At 42.1% G+C, this 20,638-nt stretch overlaps 1 protein-coding gene across 2 annotated transcripts in view; it reads right to left on the bottom strand.

Moving 5' to 3' along the window:
- cpne5a (copine Va) overlaps nucleotides 1–20,638 on the bottom strand; it is an 88,377-nt gene that overhangs the window by 49,977 nt on the left and 17,762 nt on the right. Inside the window, exons 4-7 of one of the 2 annotated variants that reach the window (XM_087833717.1) lie at nucleotides 16,218–16,321; nucleotides 15,076–15,115; nucleotides 14,129–14,143; nucleotides 13,892–13,968 (exon numbers count right to left, since the gene is read on the bottom strand). In XM_087833717.1, the coding sequence (XP_087689843.1) occupies nucleotides 13,892–13,968; nucleotides 14,129–14,143; nucleotides 15,076–15,115; nucleotides 16,218–16,321 (236 nt within the window). The remainder of the gene's footprint in view (nucleotides 1–13,891; nucleotides 13,969–14,128; nucleotides 14,144–15,075; nucleotides 15,116–16,217; nucleotides 16,322–20,638) is intronic. The other variant, XM_087833718.1, reaches the window with a different exon arrangement.

Genomic DNA, 20,638 nt, shown 5'->3' with positions numbered 1-20,638 from the left:
GAACCGTAGTAAAGGGACCTCTGGCTAATACGGTGGGTTCTGTGTCGGGCTCATAGCCGAAAACTAGCTTCACTTTGTTGTCTGGGTCAACTTTGCTAGCAGAGACAGAGAGAGGCGTTGAAAGGCTGCTCCAACGGAACTTATTGTTTTTGGAGGAAAACACGAACACGGTGTACAGTCGAGTCTTAATAGCTTACTTACAGCTGGGCTCGTCAGGCACTCTTCTTGGCTGCAGTGGTTATTATTATATTTACATGCTTCCAGCTCCCGTTTTTGCTCGATGACAGCTCGTACCTTTCCTTTTTCTCCCTCCCTCGCTCACAGACACATAACGTGTATGGCAGTCCATTCTCCCTGCAGCACGGACTACACTGCCCATGATGCTACATTCTTTAGAGCTATACCGGTAGCATTCTGCCTATTAGCTTAGCACAACAACAACAAAAAGGCCTCTCTCACCCAGGAAACAGGCAGAGAGAGAGCGTCACCCTGTAACCATGGCAACCGTAACGCTGCCGTCTGGAACGACAACGTAGCTGTCAAACAAAACCCAAACAGCCCTGACCCGCCACAATATGAAACAGGAAAGTACCGCCGTGTAATCCATTTATTTCAACAAAGTAACTGTATTCTAAATACCACCTTTTTAAACGGTAACTGTAACGGAATACAGTTACTCATATTTTGTATTTTAAATACGTAACGGCGGTACATGTATTCCGTTACTCCCCAACACTGGGTACAGATAAGGACACTGCAAAGTAGAGATATGCAAAGTTTTCAGCTAATGGTTCTTTGGGAATCACCTTTCAGCTAAAGAAAGGAACAAAAGCCTGTTAGTAACAAAGTGTCTAAAGATGAGATTTTAAATTGTCTGTTTGCCAATTTGTCTAAGATGTAAAGACAACACTGGTTCATCCCTTGAGTTAGGCGCCTTTGTCATGCTTGAAATATTCATAGGTCAAAAAAGTGCTCAGATACAAGCAATAGATGGAAAATGAGTGAAAAAGCAGCCAATGCTCAAAGAACAACTTTGAAAGACCTTGAGCAAGCCTGGACAACTATTGCTCGTGACCACTTTAAAAATTCTTTACATTTAAAAAAGTCCAGCTCCTGGGTACTAATATATAAAGAAATGAGGGTCTGAGAGAGTTTTATACAGTACTGTACCTGAACTGTGGCTGCTGCATCTGCTTTCATGAGGCAAAAGGAAAAACTGAACTCTCACGGAGCAGGTCTGCTTAGTTTTCTAAGGTCAACAGAGACCCGTCTCAGGGTGAATTAACTGTCCTTGAATTATTGATGCTTTACTCCAAGTCACCACCGTGTAGTTTCATGGCGCCCTGAAAAGCGAGTAAAGCTCTAACCAATGATGCCAGTAAACCCTGCACGCTCCACAGGTCATATTATCTCCCTGAGGTCACAATAATGTTAGATATTCCTATTAAACCAGGAAATGAGATATGCAATTGGTAACGTATCAGCTCCAGGCACGTTTAGATGCACCACCCTGCTCTAATCTCTGCAGCAGAGAAGAGAGCAGGTACCGAAAGGGCAATGGTCTTTTAAATCAGGTATGCATTATTGAGTTTGCAATTTCCCCTGACAATGACTAGTTAACGTGAAGAGCAAGCAAGCAAGCACTGAATGGATAAATACAGTTCCGACTAATTATCGGTCAAACGTGACTTTGGGGGTTTTTTTCTCTAAATTTTTCTGCTCCGTGCTGCGATGTGACTGCAGGTGATGCAAAGTGTCCTGCATCAGGAGGCTTCATTCTCACAGCACTCATATACTGATGGTTTTTCAGTGGGGAAAATGCTGTGATGATGAAATTATGTGAAATGTTTGGCTGTGGTCCTTCTTTCCTGTAAATCTGCAATGAACACAGTCTACATTCTGTCAGCTGCCGGGAACCAACAGGATTTAATCAAGGTGGTCGTGTAAGTGCAAAACACATTTGTAACATTTTTAAATGAGTCCAGTACAACACGATGAAGCTATTTTGTGATGTTTCGCAGCCTGGCAATCCCCAGCTTAGCACAGCAACAATTTGAGACCTTCATTGTTTCAAGTTACACTATCATGAATATGCATGTCAATACACAGCATTGCCCTGAATATGTTTTCTAGCACACAGATGGCTCTGTTTTACAGTAATTCCTGGAGGTGAGATTGTTCTAGATACATGGCAAAAGTCAAATAGTTGGCTTAGTAACCAAAACTGTAACAATGGGGAATGACGCAGAGAGAGAACTAATTTAAAGAAGGAATAACAGCATTTAAATTCTGAGTTACAGAAAGTCTTAATGTGGACAACTTGTTCAGAGAAGGCTGGCAGCCTGTTAATATAAAAGGCTGATTAATGCAATATGGTAATATTCCTGCAGCATAGCAATACAGGTGAGTAGTGACTGCAATAACCGCATGCTAAGTATGTATGATGATCCTTTCCACCATTCTTAGTCCTCCATAATTCATCCAGTCACTTACAGGCTTCCCTTGGCACTCAGCAGACACAGTGCCATAAGGGCCTGACCAACTAAATTCTAGTCCAGTGCTGAAACCTCAGCAGGACTAATTTTTAAAGTTAGATAAGCATTATGTCTGCTGTTCCTCCTTTTCAACAGAATCCCCCAGGATCAAACAAAACTTCATGAAGAGAAACAAATAGAGAGAGAAATGAAATAGCGCCTTGAAGCACAGCAGCTTCCTTTACCCAGAAAGAAACAGAGGCAAGAAGTGCTGTCATGCTCTTAGCTCTGAAACAGAGGGTTAGCTACAGCTGCCTTGACAGAACCTCTGTTTGATCAACTGAATGGAGAGAGATCAAGCAGCATATTTCAACATTACTACAATTACTCGGCCAAAGTTTTTGATACTGCTGTTCTGCAGAATACCGATGAGAGCACTGGGTGTCTCTATTTGCCAGGGAACCATGTATGCGAAGCATTTATTCCTCCAAAACGCAAGCATCAGAGATTATTAGGCATGACATATTATAATATGGATATTCAGGCTCAATGTATGGCCTCTATAATTTCCCATCTAGAGGCAGTTTCTGTCATGAAATAGTGATTCACAATCCCTGTATTCTCCATTACCTATCTGTGCGGAGGTCGGGTGGATGGAGGATGGTGAGATTAAAGTCCGAAGAGGGAGAAGGAAGCAATTGTTGATGCCGTTCACATTAGGTCATTAGGATGAGGGATGGTCTTGATATTTAACGACAGCGCAACGTGTCACGCATAAGAGAGTGAGAGAGGGTTATCTGCTCAACAACATGAGTGAGAGTCCTAGAAGAAGAAAGCGGTTTTTTTCACACTGCAGTTTCTGCAGGGTGGGTCTGCATATTTTTTTTCCTGCGACGCATAGTGGCTGCACTGCTATCGTGCAAAGAAGTGTTATATTGCAATTTCACACCTAAATGGCAATTAATCACTTAAAACAAATTATTCAGTAAGGTTAGGGGCGAGCACAGCAAGAAAAAAAGGATCGGTTTAACTGCATTTCACTGCGACTGTCCAGGTCAGTGAATTGAGTAAATCTGCCTGGATGACAAGGGGACTGATATAAATGAACAAATCTAACGAGTTCCAGTCGAGTCGAAGGCTAGCAGAGATGGGTGGAAGGCAGATAATCGGGCTTTGTGCCACTGTAACCATATGGGGCAGTGGGCATATCATAGCTGAACAGAATTAGCCAAGGTTGCCAAAACTCTTTGTGGGTTTAAATGGGATTATACCACTAATCCCTCTGATCTTCATATACCGATAAGAATCCATAATCCTTCACCTTCCCAAGATTTTTTTAAGAGGATGAAAAGTGCAACGGCTTATTCAAAAGGGCACCGGAATACCCGCTGTATTTCTCAGACAGGAGCTCCTTCCTACAGGTATTGCAGGAGGAGATGCTGTTTGTGTTCAAGGCTGGTAGCCACAGGCTACCTGTGCTAAGCTTTTTGAGGCTCTGTCAGAATGAGCACAAAGCTGGTAAACAGGGCAAAAACTGCGGCACAGAAAAATGTCTAATAGATATTATTAAACCATCGCAAGGAAAGAATGTGTTTACATTTTTACCGATGGAAACGAGGCGCATGGTGCGAGACAACATTATCACGAACCTGCCATCCTTCGTTCCATTACTACTCCAGTCACGTGTTATTCACCGGGTACCACTGACGGGTAATGACCATCACCACAATCTCCCTCAATGGAGCTACTCGTGTTATTTATGTAGTGACTAATTAAACAAGAAATTTGATTAAATTAAGACTGTATTCCCTTCTATGAGTATAGTGATGTAATGAAATTGTTGTTGACATTTTGATTGCATAAATAACAGCGCAGGCTTTAATTACTATAACAATCTTTGCTTTATTGAGATTTTGAATAAATGAGGCTGTCATCAACCACCTGCAAGCTAAAAATTGCTTGTTTTGACAGCAAAAGAGAAGAAGAAGCTGTCAGTCAGACGGAAACTTTCTCTCTCAGTCTAAAGGCAAAACCTGTTCATGTCGGCGAGCTCACTCTAATCCCCGTGTTCTGCCAGTAACAGAAGCTCTTCAAGAGAGCATAACGAGTCATTTCCAATTTCCCCCTAGCAAGCAAAGAGCATCTCTATATGAAACGCCAAGAAAGATTCCCAATTTCCATTGCTTTTATACTTGGAATGCATTTTATTGCACTTTTAAACTACTGTCATGGCAGAAAAAAAGAAAGTACACCATCTGTCAGTGCTAAGGTTTTACATATCAGGATATAATGAAAAATTATTTGATCCTAACCAGGTCTGAAGATTTGATAAATGCAACTTCACAAAACAGGACAGTTTCCACCCTGTTATTAGTTATTTAACAAAAATTAAACCAAAATGCAGAAGCCGCAATTAAAAAACGAAGCAAACCTCATGGTCAAATAGTGCATTGAATCATTTTTTCAGGGATAATTTTAAGTAACTTGAAGTAATCATTTCCTGTATGACTTTATCAGTCTTTCACATTGTTGTGCAGAAATTCTGGCCCACTCTGTGCGCATTAGAGGATGCACAGCTCTCTTAAGGTCAGGTTACGGTCTGGACATTGCAACATCTTGATTCTTTTCTTTTTCGCCTTTTCTGTTATAGATTCGCTGCTGTGTTTGGGACCATTGCCATGTTGTATGACCCAATTTATGGCAAGCTCCAGCTGTCAGACTGCCTCACATCTGACTCTAGAATACTTTGGTAAACAAGCTCAAATCATCACCACTCCACCAACACGCTTTACAGTCGGTACAAAGTGTTAATGCTGTGCTTGGTTTCTCCATACATGTCACTGCGTATTGTGGCCAGACATCTCCACTTCAGTCTCATCTGTCTATAGGACTTTGTACCAGAAGCCTTGTGGTTTGTTCAGATGATATTTTGCAAACCTAAGCTCTGCTGCCATGTTCTTATTTTAGAGAAGAGGTTTTCTCCTGCAACCCTCCCAAACCAGACTTGTTGTTAATTTTAAAGTCATTAACTTATACTTAAACTCAATTAGAGACATATAACATGCTAACTGGGGCCTGATGTAGCTACTGAATTCAATGCAATTTTTCTGAGCACTGCATGAGGTAAATTTCTAGGATGTCCACTCATGGAAGGGATAATAATTGACTTGAATATTTTCCACTAGTGAATAATCTTTATCTCTTTGTAAATGCCCTTATAAACCTTCCAAGGCTGATGGGCAGCAACGATTGCTTCTTTAAGACCTTTACTGACGTCTTTTCCTGTTGGAGTCATGTTAACACACACCTGAATGCTTCAGACCTTCAATTAAACAAGTGAATTTAATTAGCAGCACCTGCTTCTGACTTAGTTTGTTACATAAATAATCATAAAATAAATATGTCGATTACTCTTATTATTCCACAATAACTAAAACCATACTATTAAGGGTGTATTTTCTATTTACCATGACTGTAGGTAATATCAACTCACAGCTCATTCTGCCCTCTGTTTTCCCTGCAGTGTTACTGTTGAGCCACCTTTCGCCCCCCCCTCCCCTCACCTAGCGCTGAGCACATGTAATGAAATTCATATGATGTTGCAGTGGGTTGCCCTGACCTCCTCTGATTGCAATCTGCGCACCGACAGATTGTTTTCAGCCTCTGAATAGATAGATCAGCAACACAGAGTGCCTTTCGGTTTGCTCTCTCACCTTTGCAGCAGACACAGCTTGTGGTCGTAACAGAAATTAACACCGTCTGCTCTGACTGCAAAAGAAATGAGCGAAGCTTATCGGAAGAGTAAAAACCTCCACTGCCCTTGCCTGCGCTTGCACTTGAGGCCTCGATTAGTAGCGTTAAGACAAAAATCTATTGCCTTATTACCTGCAGAGCTTTAAGAGACAATACTTATAACAAGCACAGTATATATATATATAAATGAACCGTTTCCTTTCATCGGAGGCACAAAGCAGAAATTTTCCAAAGTCCTTGAAGAGTCATAAACAGAGCAATGTAGCTGACAATTTATCTGAATGAGTGGGAAGGCAAGGCAAACAAACGGTTTGTTGTGAGAGCTGCGCTGCAGAGAGGGGAGGCTTTTTGCTTCTTATGGAAGCAAAATGGTATCTAATAAATCCCTGTTTTATCGGACAAAAAGGGTTCTTGTACACTCAGCACAGTTGGGGTTTTTATACATCTAAGCAGGAATACGCATTATTAGAGAGGGACTCTTGTTAGTGCTCAGCCTTAGAGCCCAAATTGGCATTTAGCAAGGCAGCAGAATGGTCTAATTGTGTGTGATGCTCCAAGGCAGAGAATGCTGATTAGTATAAGCCGTCTAGAACAGTTCACCTCCCAATTAAGTAAAACAGACAAACACAAGGGGCTAAAAGTTAAAGAAACACTGTACCTGGTTGCATGTACCCATCTAGAGTGTCAAGAATAATTGGATTAGGGATTTTCAGTTTCACTAACAAATAAACTTCTCTCACTCCCACTCATTATTTAAATCTGTGATTTTATTTCATCTCAGAGGAAGCGCCGCCGTCAGCCATCTACATTAACCAACAACTTTCAAAGAACTGTGAGTCTCTGAAGTCAAGATGAGACAAGTAATGCCTTTTGTTTCAGCGTTCCCTGAGTAAATTTATGGTAAGTTATAGCACTCTGCGAGTTTACACAGCAGTTTGAAATAATATTGCGGGCATGACATTACGTATTTGATCTTTTAGTATTTCAACTGTTAACTTTGAATACAATATAATGCTGCATTTCATAATTAGCTTATGTAAAAGAACCCTGTTAGAAACCATTTCATCTGTCGCTCTAACTGACCCGTCACCCAATCCATCCCTCGAGCAGAGATCGTATTGTCATAACGACATTAGGATGCAGAGACAACCTGAATAGGAAGCTATTTATTGGCGCCTCCAACAAAGAGAGCACTAAACCAGATGAGCCAAGCAGAGGTTCACAGACATATCTGCTGGCTATTGGAGCGTTGGAGCCATTTCAAGTTCAAGTATGAAAATCCCCGTGGCTCAGGGGGTTGGGAAGCGTATCTGTAACCGGAAGGTCGCCGGTTCGATCCTCTGTCCTGGTCGTTGTGTCCTTGGGCAAGACACTTTACCCTACTGGTGATGGCCAGAGGGGCCGATGGCGCGATATGGCAGCCTCGCTTCTGTCCCCCAGCTTGCCTCCACCAGTGTGTGAATGCAAGAGTGAATGAATAGTGGCATTGTAAAGTGCTTTGGGTGCCTTGAAAAGTGCTGTATAAATCCAATCCATTATTATTATTATTACTGGGACACCTACAGGACTTGCTCAGGCATGGAAACCTGTACTATGAAGCGCCTGGCACACAGTCATTGCGCTGATGTTAATGTGAGAGGAGATTATTGATTTCGCAGAGTTAAGTTACAGACCCTCTCTGTAACTTGATGTGGTCTGACACTTCATGGCAGGGTTAACATGGTTCCAACGCTTCCACTTTATAAATGTTTATAAAGGAAGACTGAATGGGCCGTGATTTTATAGTCGTTGGGCAATGGGACAGAAAACATGTGAATTCAAAGATTAAGAGGTGAGCAGAGTACTTACTGTTTTAGATACCAGTTTTTAGATATTTTTGAAGTTTATTTATCTCTTTGTTTATTTTTGTTATTTTATTTTATTTTATGTTCTTTTACCAGTATTTTTCACATTGTCTGCCTCAGTGTTTGGTCCTCTTTTTAGCATTATTGCTGATCAGAGCAGCCCACAGAGAGAGTAATGCAGCTTGAGGCTATCTCTGTGTGAATCAAGGACCCATTGTTTAGTAAATTACTATCAATTTCAACACTCGATCTGCCTTTTTTATAATTGCAAACAGCCTGTGTGCATATAAGACTGCAAAGCAATTAAGAGAAGGGGCTCGACGACTACTGCTTACAAACATATTTGTTTCAGTGAAATAATAATCAGCTACAACTTCATCGAACTTCAAGGTGACACAGTTCTGCTCAAAGATGAGATTTTTAGCACGCTGAGATAAGTTGGACTGCAGTTACAGTTTAAAACTGCGCAGTGTTTTTTCACCCCAACGTGCACTGATGCCCGGTGACCAGAAGGATGGAATATAAGTCTAATAAAAACCTTGGTTTTTAAGATCTGACCAGAGATTACGGATGAAAATTAGCCTGTTGAAAATAAACAAAAAATATTCAATATTATTAAATATTAAATAAAACAACATAAACCGGATCACAACAGATATGAAAAGTTTGAAGTTTGAAAGATTTTTATCTTATTGCTGTTGTGCTAGATTGCATCAGTGTATTGCTGTTGTTGTCTTGACTATCTGTTCAGTCCTAAACTCAATTAGAGAACTGACACAATGTTGTTTTGATATGTTGAATTTTGACTTGTTTTGACAGAGAGATAACTCAGTAAATTAAAGGATTGCTGATTTGATGAAAGCAGAACTAAGCTTTATTTAAAAAAAACATATTCTCCGTTCACTGCTTATCTTTCAACATCTGCACTGCGCTGTTGTGATCAGATATCACTTAACATGTGACAAACGCAATTTGATCAGTCGGTACTGATTGACAGATTAACATTTGTGGTGAAGTTTTTTTTGCATTTGCAATAACATGACCTAGAATATCTTCAGTGATGTGATTCAACATCAAATACACTCAAACCAGTCTGGGTTGATGAGGCGCTGGCTTGTGTCCCAGCAGCACTAACGCATGGAACATTCCTCCTAATCCAAAGCCAACAGGAGGCTCTTTCTTTCACGTTTTCTCAGCCCCTGTGATGTGGAGTAGCATGTAGATCTTCCACAGTGACCAACCTGTGAATCCTCTGCCCCCCACTTCAATAAGCTTGCGGCATGCCTTCCAGTCTCCCCTCCTGCAGAGCCCCACCAGCTCCTGATATGTGGATTTCTTTTTTTCATTTGCCTCCTCCATGTGGGAACTGTGAGCTCTAATAGGAGCAACTGCATGGAGGAGACTGATAGAGGTGCTGTGTCTGGCCTCTTTGAAGTTTCTATATCTCTCCAGATCCAGAGGTGAGCAGCCACGTTGCAGGTTTAGGCTGAGATTGTAGCAGTTCCCAAGTCTCTGCTGGCAGATATGTTTGCTCTTGGTTTTGGAGATGGTGACAGTGATGGTCTTTAGCATGTGGTCTTGCTTTCATAGCAAAGAGGATATGCATGTGAGTCGATCTTTTTGGGTTTTTGTCAGTCAACAAGCTCTCATTCTGCACTGTATGCTCCCACCATATCCATGTAACCTGGTGCTGCATGTCCACCATCACGCTGTTCCGCTCTTCTTTGATGGCACTTGTTCTTTGCCTGACCAGATGCCACCGCGAACACAAAAAGCTTGTGTTTCAGCTGGGACTCTGATGCCTCCAGGCATTCCTGGGCTCTGCATTTCCTGCCTGTCTCTACCATGATGCCTGCTGATACCAACCAGGAATCTTTGGAGTCCAGATATAGTAGAGCCTCTCAAATACAAGCAACGCTGAACTCGTCCCCAAGGCTGCTGAACAGGAGTTGCATTTGCTTTAACATCAGTAATTAAAACTCTGGGGGCAGAAACGCTGAGCTGTCCTGATTGAGATGCTTTCCTGTTTCCAAAATCAAACGGACACATAGACGCCTGCCAAAGTAAAACTGTCATTGTGGTGTTTTCTAACGAACTAGGTATCTCCAGTTACCGCACCGTCACAATGACGCACACACTCTGACTCACGGGAGGAAAACAATAACAGCTTTGACATTGCACCTCCCATATGAGAATGATTGGTGATTATTTCAAATAATTGTAATTATTATCATCACAAATCAGGTTAGACATGAATGTGTTGTGTGGCACATTAGCCACCGCACTAATTAAGCCACATGTTCTCACAGCAGAGAAAACAAATTAATTATCAGCAAATCTGAGATCAAACTTCTTGATTTTGATCAAGTACTACACTTTCTTTTATCAAAGGATGCTCAAAACAAATTATATCTTCATCAAAACAAGTAAAAATTCAAGAGAACATTTATCAGTTTAACTCCACTTTCATCTTTTCTCTTTTAATGATATATTTTTAGCCCTTCCCATGGGATTACTTAATGTAATTTCTGCCTGTCTTTTGACTTTGATGTTTTTATGCACACTCTGTTTAGCCAAAAAAAAAAGTCATTAAAAGGTATGCAGCATGGCTATAAGTACATTTATGGTAAATCAAGAACATCGTCAGAGTTCGACGGTCATAATTGAGCCAAGTTCAAGCTAAACTTTTAATGGTAAGTACATGTAAACAGTGAGTTACAGTACTGAATTGACTTAGTACCTCTGTCTTTACTTAAATAGTTATAATGAATAGAGAGCTTATTCATTTCCTTATAACTGCAGCTAGAAAGAGGAGCTAACACAGAACAGATTCATGTGTGAAATGCATGAGAAGTGCAATATACTGTACCTATCAGAAGGTGTAAAGTTTATTTTTTCTTTGTCAGTTATCCTTCTGTATTCAGTGCTGGAAAAACATCATTATTCCTTTGAAGATGTTGGTTTTCCCACAGGAAAACAGGTCAGGTGAGCTTTTATGTGAGCTCTCAATTTATTCAGTTCCACATGCATGCCTTTGATATGTTATTTTTGTATATTTCCAGCTTTCCTCCCTCCCTGTGTGGGTTGATCGGCACACCCGCAGCAGTCGTACTCTTCCTTATGTTTCATTTCCAGCTTTAAGCATGCAGCAGAAGGGCACAGTAAGGGTAGGCTAATGGGTTTAGCATGCTAATCTTGTGCTGCATTTATATGCTGTACAAACGTACTGTGTGTGGTATATTTCACCATACTGACAGGAAAGGTTACAGCTATTTTTTTAAATTAACACTATTATTATGGTGCCTACACAACTATATTGTGATTTGTTCCTGCAGGCAAAACAACAACAACAACAACACAAAAACAATCAAAGCGAAGAAAGCTGTGTCACAGCACCCATGTGGGTTTATTTTTTCAAAGAAGCCATTCACCCCATCAGTCACTCAGCTTGACATTTCTTCCTACACCAATAATTTTGATGCATGCCTCTCATTAAAAACAGATTATAAACGGAAGTATTTGTACCACTGTGTCTGTAATGAACCACTGGTCTGTTCCATACAATTGCCTTTACAGGAGTTGTTGGACCTCTGTGTGCAGTAGCATGAATGACGGACACGACACATAAGGTATATTACTGTGTTTGCATTTTGATTTTCTGTAAACTCTCTTTCTATACTTAAGCAGCATGCATCAATGTGCTAATCTTAGCTCAGATATGTGTGTCTCTCAAGCTAGCAGCACTCCCTGAGAAAGGAACCAAAAGTGTTCGCGGGAGTTTTGCACCCTTGGCAAGTGGAGGGAAGGATGTGATGTGATGTTATATTTTATTTAACTGAACTGTGAAGCACCTATATGCAGTTTTTTCAGTTATAGATAAGATCTCATATTTCTCATTTTAAGGAGGTCACTCTGTATATTAGCCTGCTATCTTTGTCAGAATACTAACTGACTGACTATAGTTTTTCAGCTATGTAAACACTGGGAAAGTGAGGCTAAATGTCAACGGCTGGCAAACCAGCTTTGCTCCTCATCTCCAGTGTCAATGTTCTCTCTCTATCCATATTTTCCATCTGTCTCTACTATCTGTCAGCATGGGTGAAAATGCCAAAATAGCTTGCCTCTATCCTCTTGCCAGCCAGGAAAATACTACTGGTATATTGTATAGCTGTAGAGGAAAGAGTTGAAGCCACATATCTTCCAAGCTGATTGCATATGAATCTGTAAACACACAGTTAGGTCCTAAAAAAGTTTTAAAAAGGGAGGCGGAGGAGTTAGAATTGACTTTAGATTTAAAATCAAAATTCTGGGTAAGTTTTAGGCTTTGATTTATGCTTGCGTGCTGGTTGGAGCAGAAAGAAAAAGAGGGAGAGGTCGGGAAGAACAAAAGGAATAAAGAACACGATGAAGAAAAAAGGGGTCAAGCCAGAAGAAAAGAATCTGGTAGATGGAAGGAAGACGAATAAATGAAAGATGAAGTCTGGAAAATAGGGAAAGGGGTGCTGATGTGCTTCTTAAGCAGGTCATTGAATGCAGCGTGCCTTGGGAGGGCTCCTTTAAGCATGACTAACAGATTTCCTCAGTCCCTGCAGGAGCCGTTCCTCAAAGCTATGGCGCAGAGAAACAGTGTCACTTTAGGATGTATGACAAGGAAATGGAGCACAAAGCCATTAAACAACTTCTGGGATGTCGTCTATCACAGGAGGGGAGAAAAACTATGTTTCTCATGCACGTTATTTAACTATCCAAATAAAAAAAGAGGGCAGATGAAAACTGCACCCTTAACTGAGTGTCATGGAGTTGAAAAGAATCAAAAGAAACCTTCACTGTTCTTGCGCTTCGTGAATTGTTACTTCCAAACTTGACAGGGACAGCTAATAGCAACCCAAGTGAACGTTTTCACAGGGGCTCATTTCTTGATTTTATAAATTGTGGACTGTAACATCAAACTTATGATCATCATCACCCTCTCAGCAATGATCAAGGTACCCTGCTGAGGTTGAGGAATCAATACTTTTCTCCATCGTGTGTGCCTGGGGCTCCTGATCCTCCTCCCTGTCTCTGATGTGAGGTGTGAAGCCTAGTTTACAGCACACTGGCGAACACTGTCTCTTGATCCTGCTCATCCTCTTATTCAACACTGAAGGGCACCGAGCTCTGTAATCCCCAACCCCCGGTCCCTGGCTGAGTTCGTGGTCGACACCAAAGCCCTGCTGTTCTCACAAACCCCCCCGCTGCCGGGGCCAGCACCGCCTCATACTTCACATAGAGGCATATATTTTGCACTCATGGTCTCACACACCACCACAGGCTTCACAGTGTGTCAAACCCTCCTTCGCACTCTCAAAAAGACACATAACTCAAAGAGCTGCACACAGGTCTGTGGGTGCCAAGTGCTTCAGGCTTTCTTATTTCCCAGTTTACACTAAGGAGCTGATAGTGTCATGTGTCTCCTGCTGACTTCAATCCACTCTTAGAGCTAGATCACCTCCCTAATGACAGTAATTGTATTGTGGAAGCCCCTGGTCATGTTCAATTACCCATTCCCATCCAAGCACATTGGTCTAATCTCGCACTGTAATGTACAATAAAGATGGCTCTAGAAGGGAGATGGCAGCTTCGCTGGCATGGATGAAATCCAACAGAAGAGCCATGCTGTGACTGAATAGGCTGAGAGGTGGCACTGAGTTTTCATTATCTCGTATCTGAAAACTTCCAAATTAAAACTGCTCTTTGTCTACTTCCATTTAAAAAACACTGAGAGCCTACCATTCTTGTCGCACAACTCTGCAAACTGAACACTGTGAAATCTCCACTCACCCGAGCGGTTTCTCCAAGCGACTGGCAGGTGAGCCCACGATCTCTCCCAGCGTACAGAAGACCTGTCCCAGGAAGTCCTGCCATGGGGAGGAGGGCATAAAGTGGGATCGAGAGAGAGACGTAGGACGGGAACATTCAAATGGATCACGGGGGGTAACAAGGAGAGGCCGTGAGGAGTTTAGCATAATTGTCAGCATTGTACAGTTATTAATTAGGACGTCTGAGGCAGACACGTACGTTAAATTCGGTTGGCTTCCGGGGTGAAGAAGGAGGAGGAGGAAGAAGAGAGAGAGACCAGGCAGCAGCAGTGACACAACAGAGCATATCATGGAACAGAAGACACATGACTCAAATACCAGACTGTCATCAACAAAGTGCGAGAAAGAAGAGCAAAAGTGAAAATGCGAGAGAGCAGAGAGGCAGAATGAGAACAGCAGAGGGTAAAGAGTCCCAGAGCCTCACAGGAAGCGAACAGGAGAGCGAAAGAGCGCAAAAGAAGGAAGGTGACGGAGACACACATCATACAATGCAAAAGCGCAACAACAAAGCGTCACGTGACACATTTGATGATGAGCATTTTGGCAGTATGCAAACCAAGTGCTGCAAATATATTGTTTTGTGTCTGCATTGTATGAGTTTATCTATCAAAGCTTTCAGCATAAAAGGCGGCACTAACATACATTCACCTTAATGAGCTGTTCTCTCGAATGTATGCTGCACAACAAAGGACCTCGCCTTTCAGACAGTCCTGCCATTTTAAAATAAATAGATACTGTTTAGAAAAATTGGCTGTCTTGGAAATCAAAATTCGCAGCTGCAAAGAGCACCACGGCGCACACAGGGAAATGTGTTGAATAGCTTTGATAATGATGTGCAATGCTTCATTTCTCATTTAAAAGAGAAAAAAAGTAATGAGTCTATGCCAGATGCAAATGAAAGTTTGATTATTATCGCTCCAGAGGAATAATATAGCTCATTTTAGCTAAAAAAAAAAGTCATAATAATAACAAACAACATTTTGGCAGATGAAGCACAATTCACTCATTATTTCTGAATATATTTGAGCATTTAGATGCTACAAACTTTGGTTTGCATAGAACCTAAATATCACATGCACTGACGACTGAAGGGTTGTGTATGAAGTGAAGCTGAGCTCCCGACTCTTAGAAAAGTTTTTCACTTACGTGCTTTGCCAGATCTGGACTTTTAGAATCAATATCATACCTGAAAGCACAAAGAGACCACAAAAGGCAGAGGTTAGCGCGTGGGCATGACAACAGAAGATTTTTTTTTGTGCTGGTGCTAATTAAAGGAAAGTGACTGCGGCGTGGACACTTTTTGTCTGTCGATCACACACCGGGGGAGAGCCGCCTAGCCCAAAAAAAAAGAAAAAATGGGGAGGGGGGAAGAAACACGTAAGCAGTAATGTGACAGTTAATTAAGGAAGTCATTCTATAGTTTATGAATGTAATTTCCACTCTCTGCCAGGGGGCACGTACTGAAACAATCCACCAAAGGAGAGCAGGTTTGGAGCATCTGCCAGTCAAACTTAATGGAAAAGTAATTAAATCTGAGCACGCCCTGCCTCCCACCTCTGTGATGAAAGAGAGATGTAAATGAGTAACGCAGATTGTGAGGGAGTGCAGTCCCTCCTTTACTGTCCCAGTCTTGCACCAAATTAATTCATTAAGTGTCTAAAACTCCTCAGAGACCTTCAATGCAGTCCTGGAAACATCCTACAAGTCCACCAGGGAATTCATGCTTCGGCGGATATGGATTTTTGAAAGAACATCTCCAATCCTGCAGGAAGAAGGGGGGTGGAGAAATTATCCTGATTCTGTTCTGAGAGACCTCAAAATGAAGCTGCACCTTCCTGACCCTTTCACTAGTCAGGCCTTTTCAACAGAGGAACGCCAGGACAGCGGCCTTTGTGAGTTTTATGGGACTTGCTTTCAGACATTTGCTTTTCTTAGCAGCGGGGAGATTAAGGATAAAACTTTATATGAAATATTTATCACCTTATACCAATCTCCACTCAACGAATGACTACTGAGACACTGCACCAATGAATAATTCCTTGGGAGAGACTCAAGCTGATGACGAGCAAGAGAAGATAGAAAAAGAGTGACTTTGAGAGAAAATGACAGGCAGGAAAAAGGGGAGAGGGGATGATGAGATAGATGGGGGACAAGGAAGCACGCTAAGGGAGAGGATGTTAAGAAGATGCTGTGTTGGAAATAAATGAAGAACTGGAGAAGAGGGTGGCATAACAAAAAAAAACCTCAGTGTGTGTCCTCAGCGAAATGGATCAAATAGAATAACTCACACGTCAAAGCGCAGATTCTGCTTCTCCTCGAAGAAGTAGTCCAGGATGTACTTCCTGACAAAGTCTGGGTTTAGCGTGTTGTCTATCACCTCTGTTCTCCCAAACTAGAGACAAGACAAGGTAGACGTGAACAAGAAGCTTTGAGAATCTGTATTTACTGCTCTATTACCTCACAACATCCTATCTATCATGCTACCAAACAGCCATCTGAATTAGTATTAACAGGAATAAAAAATCAGAAGGTTCTATCTTCTTCTTCTTTACCTTTTCACATTGTGCTGGGCATGCATAAGCTTGCAGAAGGCATTTTATTGAATCCAATTACACTAATTTTCTTTAATACCACATTCACGCCTCCATCTTTCTCTAAAGCCACTTCTAGGGCAAGTGGCGTTTTTACATTTGCTTTTACAAAGGGGAACTAACAACACTCCTGCAAAAGGAAGAAAAAGTAAAGCTGCCAGGGCAGACACCAAAAACCATTACATCAGTGTTACACAGCAAGACTCTGTGATGAGGTGATGTGCTGACAAACAAATCAACAAAAATGGAAAGAGTTGCACCCTCTTCCTCGTGAGCACACACGCATTAATTGTTATCCGACATGAATAATTCAGTCAGAAAGTCAGAGAAGTGATGTTGAGCTGCATAAATAAAACATCGCCGGTAAAAAAGAGTAACCATAAACTGACACGGTGAATTAATAATAGCAGTGTTAGGGCTTATTAAGGAGATGAAACAGCGGGATTACAGACTCACTTTTGTGATTACATCCAATGGGGTTAAGACTCAAAGTGAGTCCTAACATGAAAGCAGACAAGCCACGCTACGCGAGCAGAATACGTTGAACGGATGGACGCCGATGCTAATGCAAAGACAGTCGGGGTGGATTGTGTGCAACTTATGACAGCCTAAGAGTGTGGGTTTGTTCAAGTGTAGCCTGCCATCAGGTATAAAAGAGTGTCTAGGTCTATAAAAGTTTAACTACTCTGTGTGCATGTGTGTGTGTGTGTCACTACCTCCTCTCCTGCTTTTCCTGTCAAAAAATGTGAGAGCTCTGCTCCAGCAAACGCAAAGAAGGTGAAATCTGTCCCGAGCGAACAGCAGCCTATTTTTAATGACAGAAGGTGTATGTGGCAGCGGGAGGGCTATAGCATATTCACTTTGGTGCCACGCCAAACATAACAAAGGAAGAAGAATCAGCACCAGAGCAGCTAAAAAAGCCACCCGAGGAAATAACAGATCTCCCACTCCACACATTATCTCCACCTTGGCAAGTACATGTAAAGCCAACGTTGCAAAGCTCTACAATTAACTGTCAAGAGAGAAAAAAAAGATCCTTCCTGCAGGGATATCCGGGTGCTGGCAGTGTGACTTCTTTCCCTTAAGTAACCCTGTACTGAAATAAATTGTGAGCCCTAACGTTAGAAGATTTATCTTGGTAAAAAGATTAACGTCAAGGAGTTTGAAAGGAATTTATGCAGGTTGTACTATGTCAGCTGCTCAGGTAAGTGAAAGTGCAAGACAGGGGAAAATCTGTCAGGCACCTGGAGTAATAACTGATGAGGGAGTTGGATATTAAGACTTTAAGTCATGCTGCAGGAAAATGATGGATTGTCAGATTCATGTTGTGACCAAAAGTGAGTTAAGAGCTCACTGGTTTCTTAGGAAGCAAAACACAATGCATGTGTAACATCTGCTTTCATGTTGGTGTGTGGATGACCAGCAGCTGATGGGGAAGCTTGTCCCGTAGAAGGGTAATTGGATTACAGATGGCTGGTGGCACACTGGCTACCAACCACACTTACTCCCAGGAGAACAAAAACACATTACCTGACAGAGGGGCAAAAGAGGCACTCCGCTTTATCAATTCTGCACAGCTTGACTCGGCTGCTCGCAAAGCCAGCTGTCATCTGCAGCTGAAGACACAGGCCTATCTCCTTCAGGGAGAGGCATTCAGCCTGCACCCGCAGTTTGTACGCTCGAGGTGGGGCACTGTAACCCGAGGTGACAACTGTAGGACGCTTATCACGAATGAGCACAACACTTGATGCTCATCCATATTTGCATGATAAAATGTTAAAAGTACTTTCTTAGGAACAGAATATTACTGTGTTGCTACCAGTACAAAGACTTGCTTTTCTGTGAGTCAAGGCCGGCAGACATTCGTTCAGAGACATAAGAGGAAAAACTGTCAAGCATCAACCTCAAGTGTTGTTAAGGCTGCAGAAAACTTTCTCAGACTTCTTCGTCTTCTCTTTGAGATCCACTTGGCAATGCAAATGTGCAATGCATGTCTGTTGACAGTAAATAGTCTCCAGTCTGCTTCTCCTCCCAAATTGCTCAGTCTCAGTAGAGTAAAAACAGGAAGTCGATCTCCTTGCCATTAGGAAACACACTGCCAACACATTGCAATCAGTCTGAGTCAGTCCATGCCAATGAGGGCTACCTTTAAGTTTTTTTTACAATAAGAGACTCAATTCAACTGTATTCTGGTTATATTTGTATATAAAAGCAAGGCTGCTGAGTGCCTGTGTCACTATTAGTGGAGGAATTTCTAAACCTCTGTTTCAAATAGGTGAGGTTTTGTTTAGTGTCAATTTCTTTGTATATAAATGGCAAAATATATTAAACAGACAGCAATAAGCAGCTTTTTTCTGATTTACCAGAGTAACCATGGTATTATCACAAAGAGATTGCATGCGATTGCCAACTTGATCCCAAACTCATAGCAGACCAACTCCGTATTTATCGCCGTCTGGATGCACCAAAGCTACCTTAAAGGCAGCAGTAGTCGCAGACCAGGTCTCCATGTTCGAAGCAACCGTATCAAAGGCAATAAGATTGCAAGTGCCTGTAGCATAATATGAAAACTGTTTGATGTTCAAACGCATCAACATGAGCAGGTAGCTGTCCAGTGAATTTACAGCAAACAAGTGTATGCACGGTGCAGACAGCACCATTGCCTAAATCGAAGAGTATCGAGTAGCGAGAAGTAGCGAGAAATCACTTAGGTGTTATAAAGGCAACTTTGGACTGTGTCCTGACCTGATTCTTCCAACATTGCTGGCTTTGAATGAAAGTCAACCTTTTTTCCAGAGTCAAAGGGTTGGCCGGCAATCGATCACAACCCTAAGAAACATTAAGACTCCGGCATAGAAGTACCAAAAAAAGGGAAGGGAGAAGGGAGAGAGCTGAAGATGACGGCATCTCCAAAAGTTGATTCTGTTCATCTGGACGTAGCGTTTTGTGGGAGAAACGTTTCGTCACTCATCCAAGTGACTTCTTCAGTCTCAGCTTAATCATAATTATGCAAATTCTCATGACCATTGATCAACAACCACTGACCAAAACCCACTGATCAAAGACCACTGATCAATGGCCATGAGTACCATTCACAGAGAGTTGGGGAATGGCTGCAATCACAGCATTGTAAGATGGCGAAAGATGTACCCTTAGGCCCCCTCCTCGATTCAGAGATGGTCTTTCCCTTTTCACGTAAATGGCCTCCTTGACTCCGCCCTCAAACCAGCGTTCCTCCCTGTCCAGGATGTGAACATCCTCATCATTGAAAGAGAATCCACTGGCCTGTAGGTGTAAATAGACTGCAGAGTCCTGGCCTGACGAGGTAGCTCTTCTGTGTTGTGACATCCTCTTCGCCAGAGGTTGTTTGGTTTACCCGATGTATAAATCCTGGCAATCCTCCTGCACTTAACAGCGTACACTATGTTACTCTGTTTGTGTCGGGGGACCCGATCCTTGGGGTGGACCAATTTTGGCGCACCGTGTTTTGGGGTTTAAAAGCCACAGAGACCCGGTGTTTAGAAAAAAATGCTTCTCAACTGCTCCGATACTCCTGACACATATGGGATCACTACAGGTTTTCGCTTGGGCAGCGGTTGTCCTTCTCTCCTGGATCGGCTGGAGCTTTCTTTTGGCGCCTTCCCAGCTTTAACAAAAGTCCAGCTGGGATAACCACATTTACTCAGGGCCTTTTTGATGTGCTGTTCTTCTGCCTCCCTGGCCGCTGTGTCAGTGGGGATGGTGTTCGCTCTGTGTTGTAGCGTCCTGATGACGCCCAGTTTGTGCTCCAGTGGATGATGAGAGTCAAACCTTAGATACTGATCCGTATGTGTAGGTTTATGGTACACGTCAGCTTTTAGATGTCCCCCATTACTGATGGAAATCTCACAGTCTAAGAAGGCTAACTTGCCACTTTTCATATCCTCCCTGATGAATTTGATGTGTCGGTCCACCGAGTTAATGTGATCCGTGAAATGTAGTACATCCTGAGATTTGATTTTCACCCAGGTGTCATCCACATATCTGAACCAATGGCTTGGTGGTGTTCCAGGGTAGGATAGCAAAGCCCTCTTTTCCACTTCTTCCATGTACAAATTGGTCACGATAGGTGAAACTGG

Source organism: Neolamprologus brichardi, chromosome 20 (genome assembly GCF_056152115.1).
Source record: "Neolamprologus brichardi isolate AB-2024 chromosome 20, ASM5615211v1, whole genome shotgun sequence".
NCBI lineage: Eukaryota > Metazoa > Chordata > Actinopteri > Cichliformes > Cichlidae > Neolamprologus > Neolamprologus brichardi.
The sequence above is the reverse complement of the archived record's forward strand: the minus strand, read 5'-3'. Positions and strand labels throughout refer to the sequence as shown.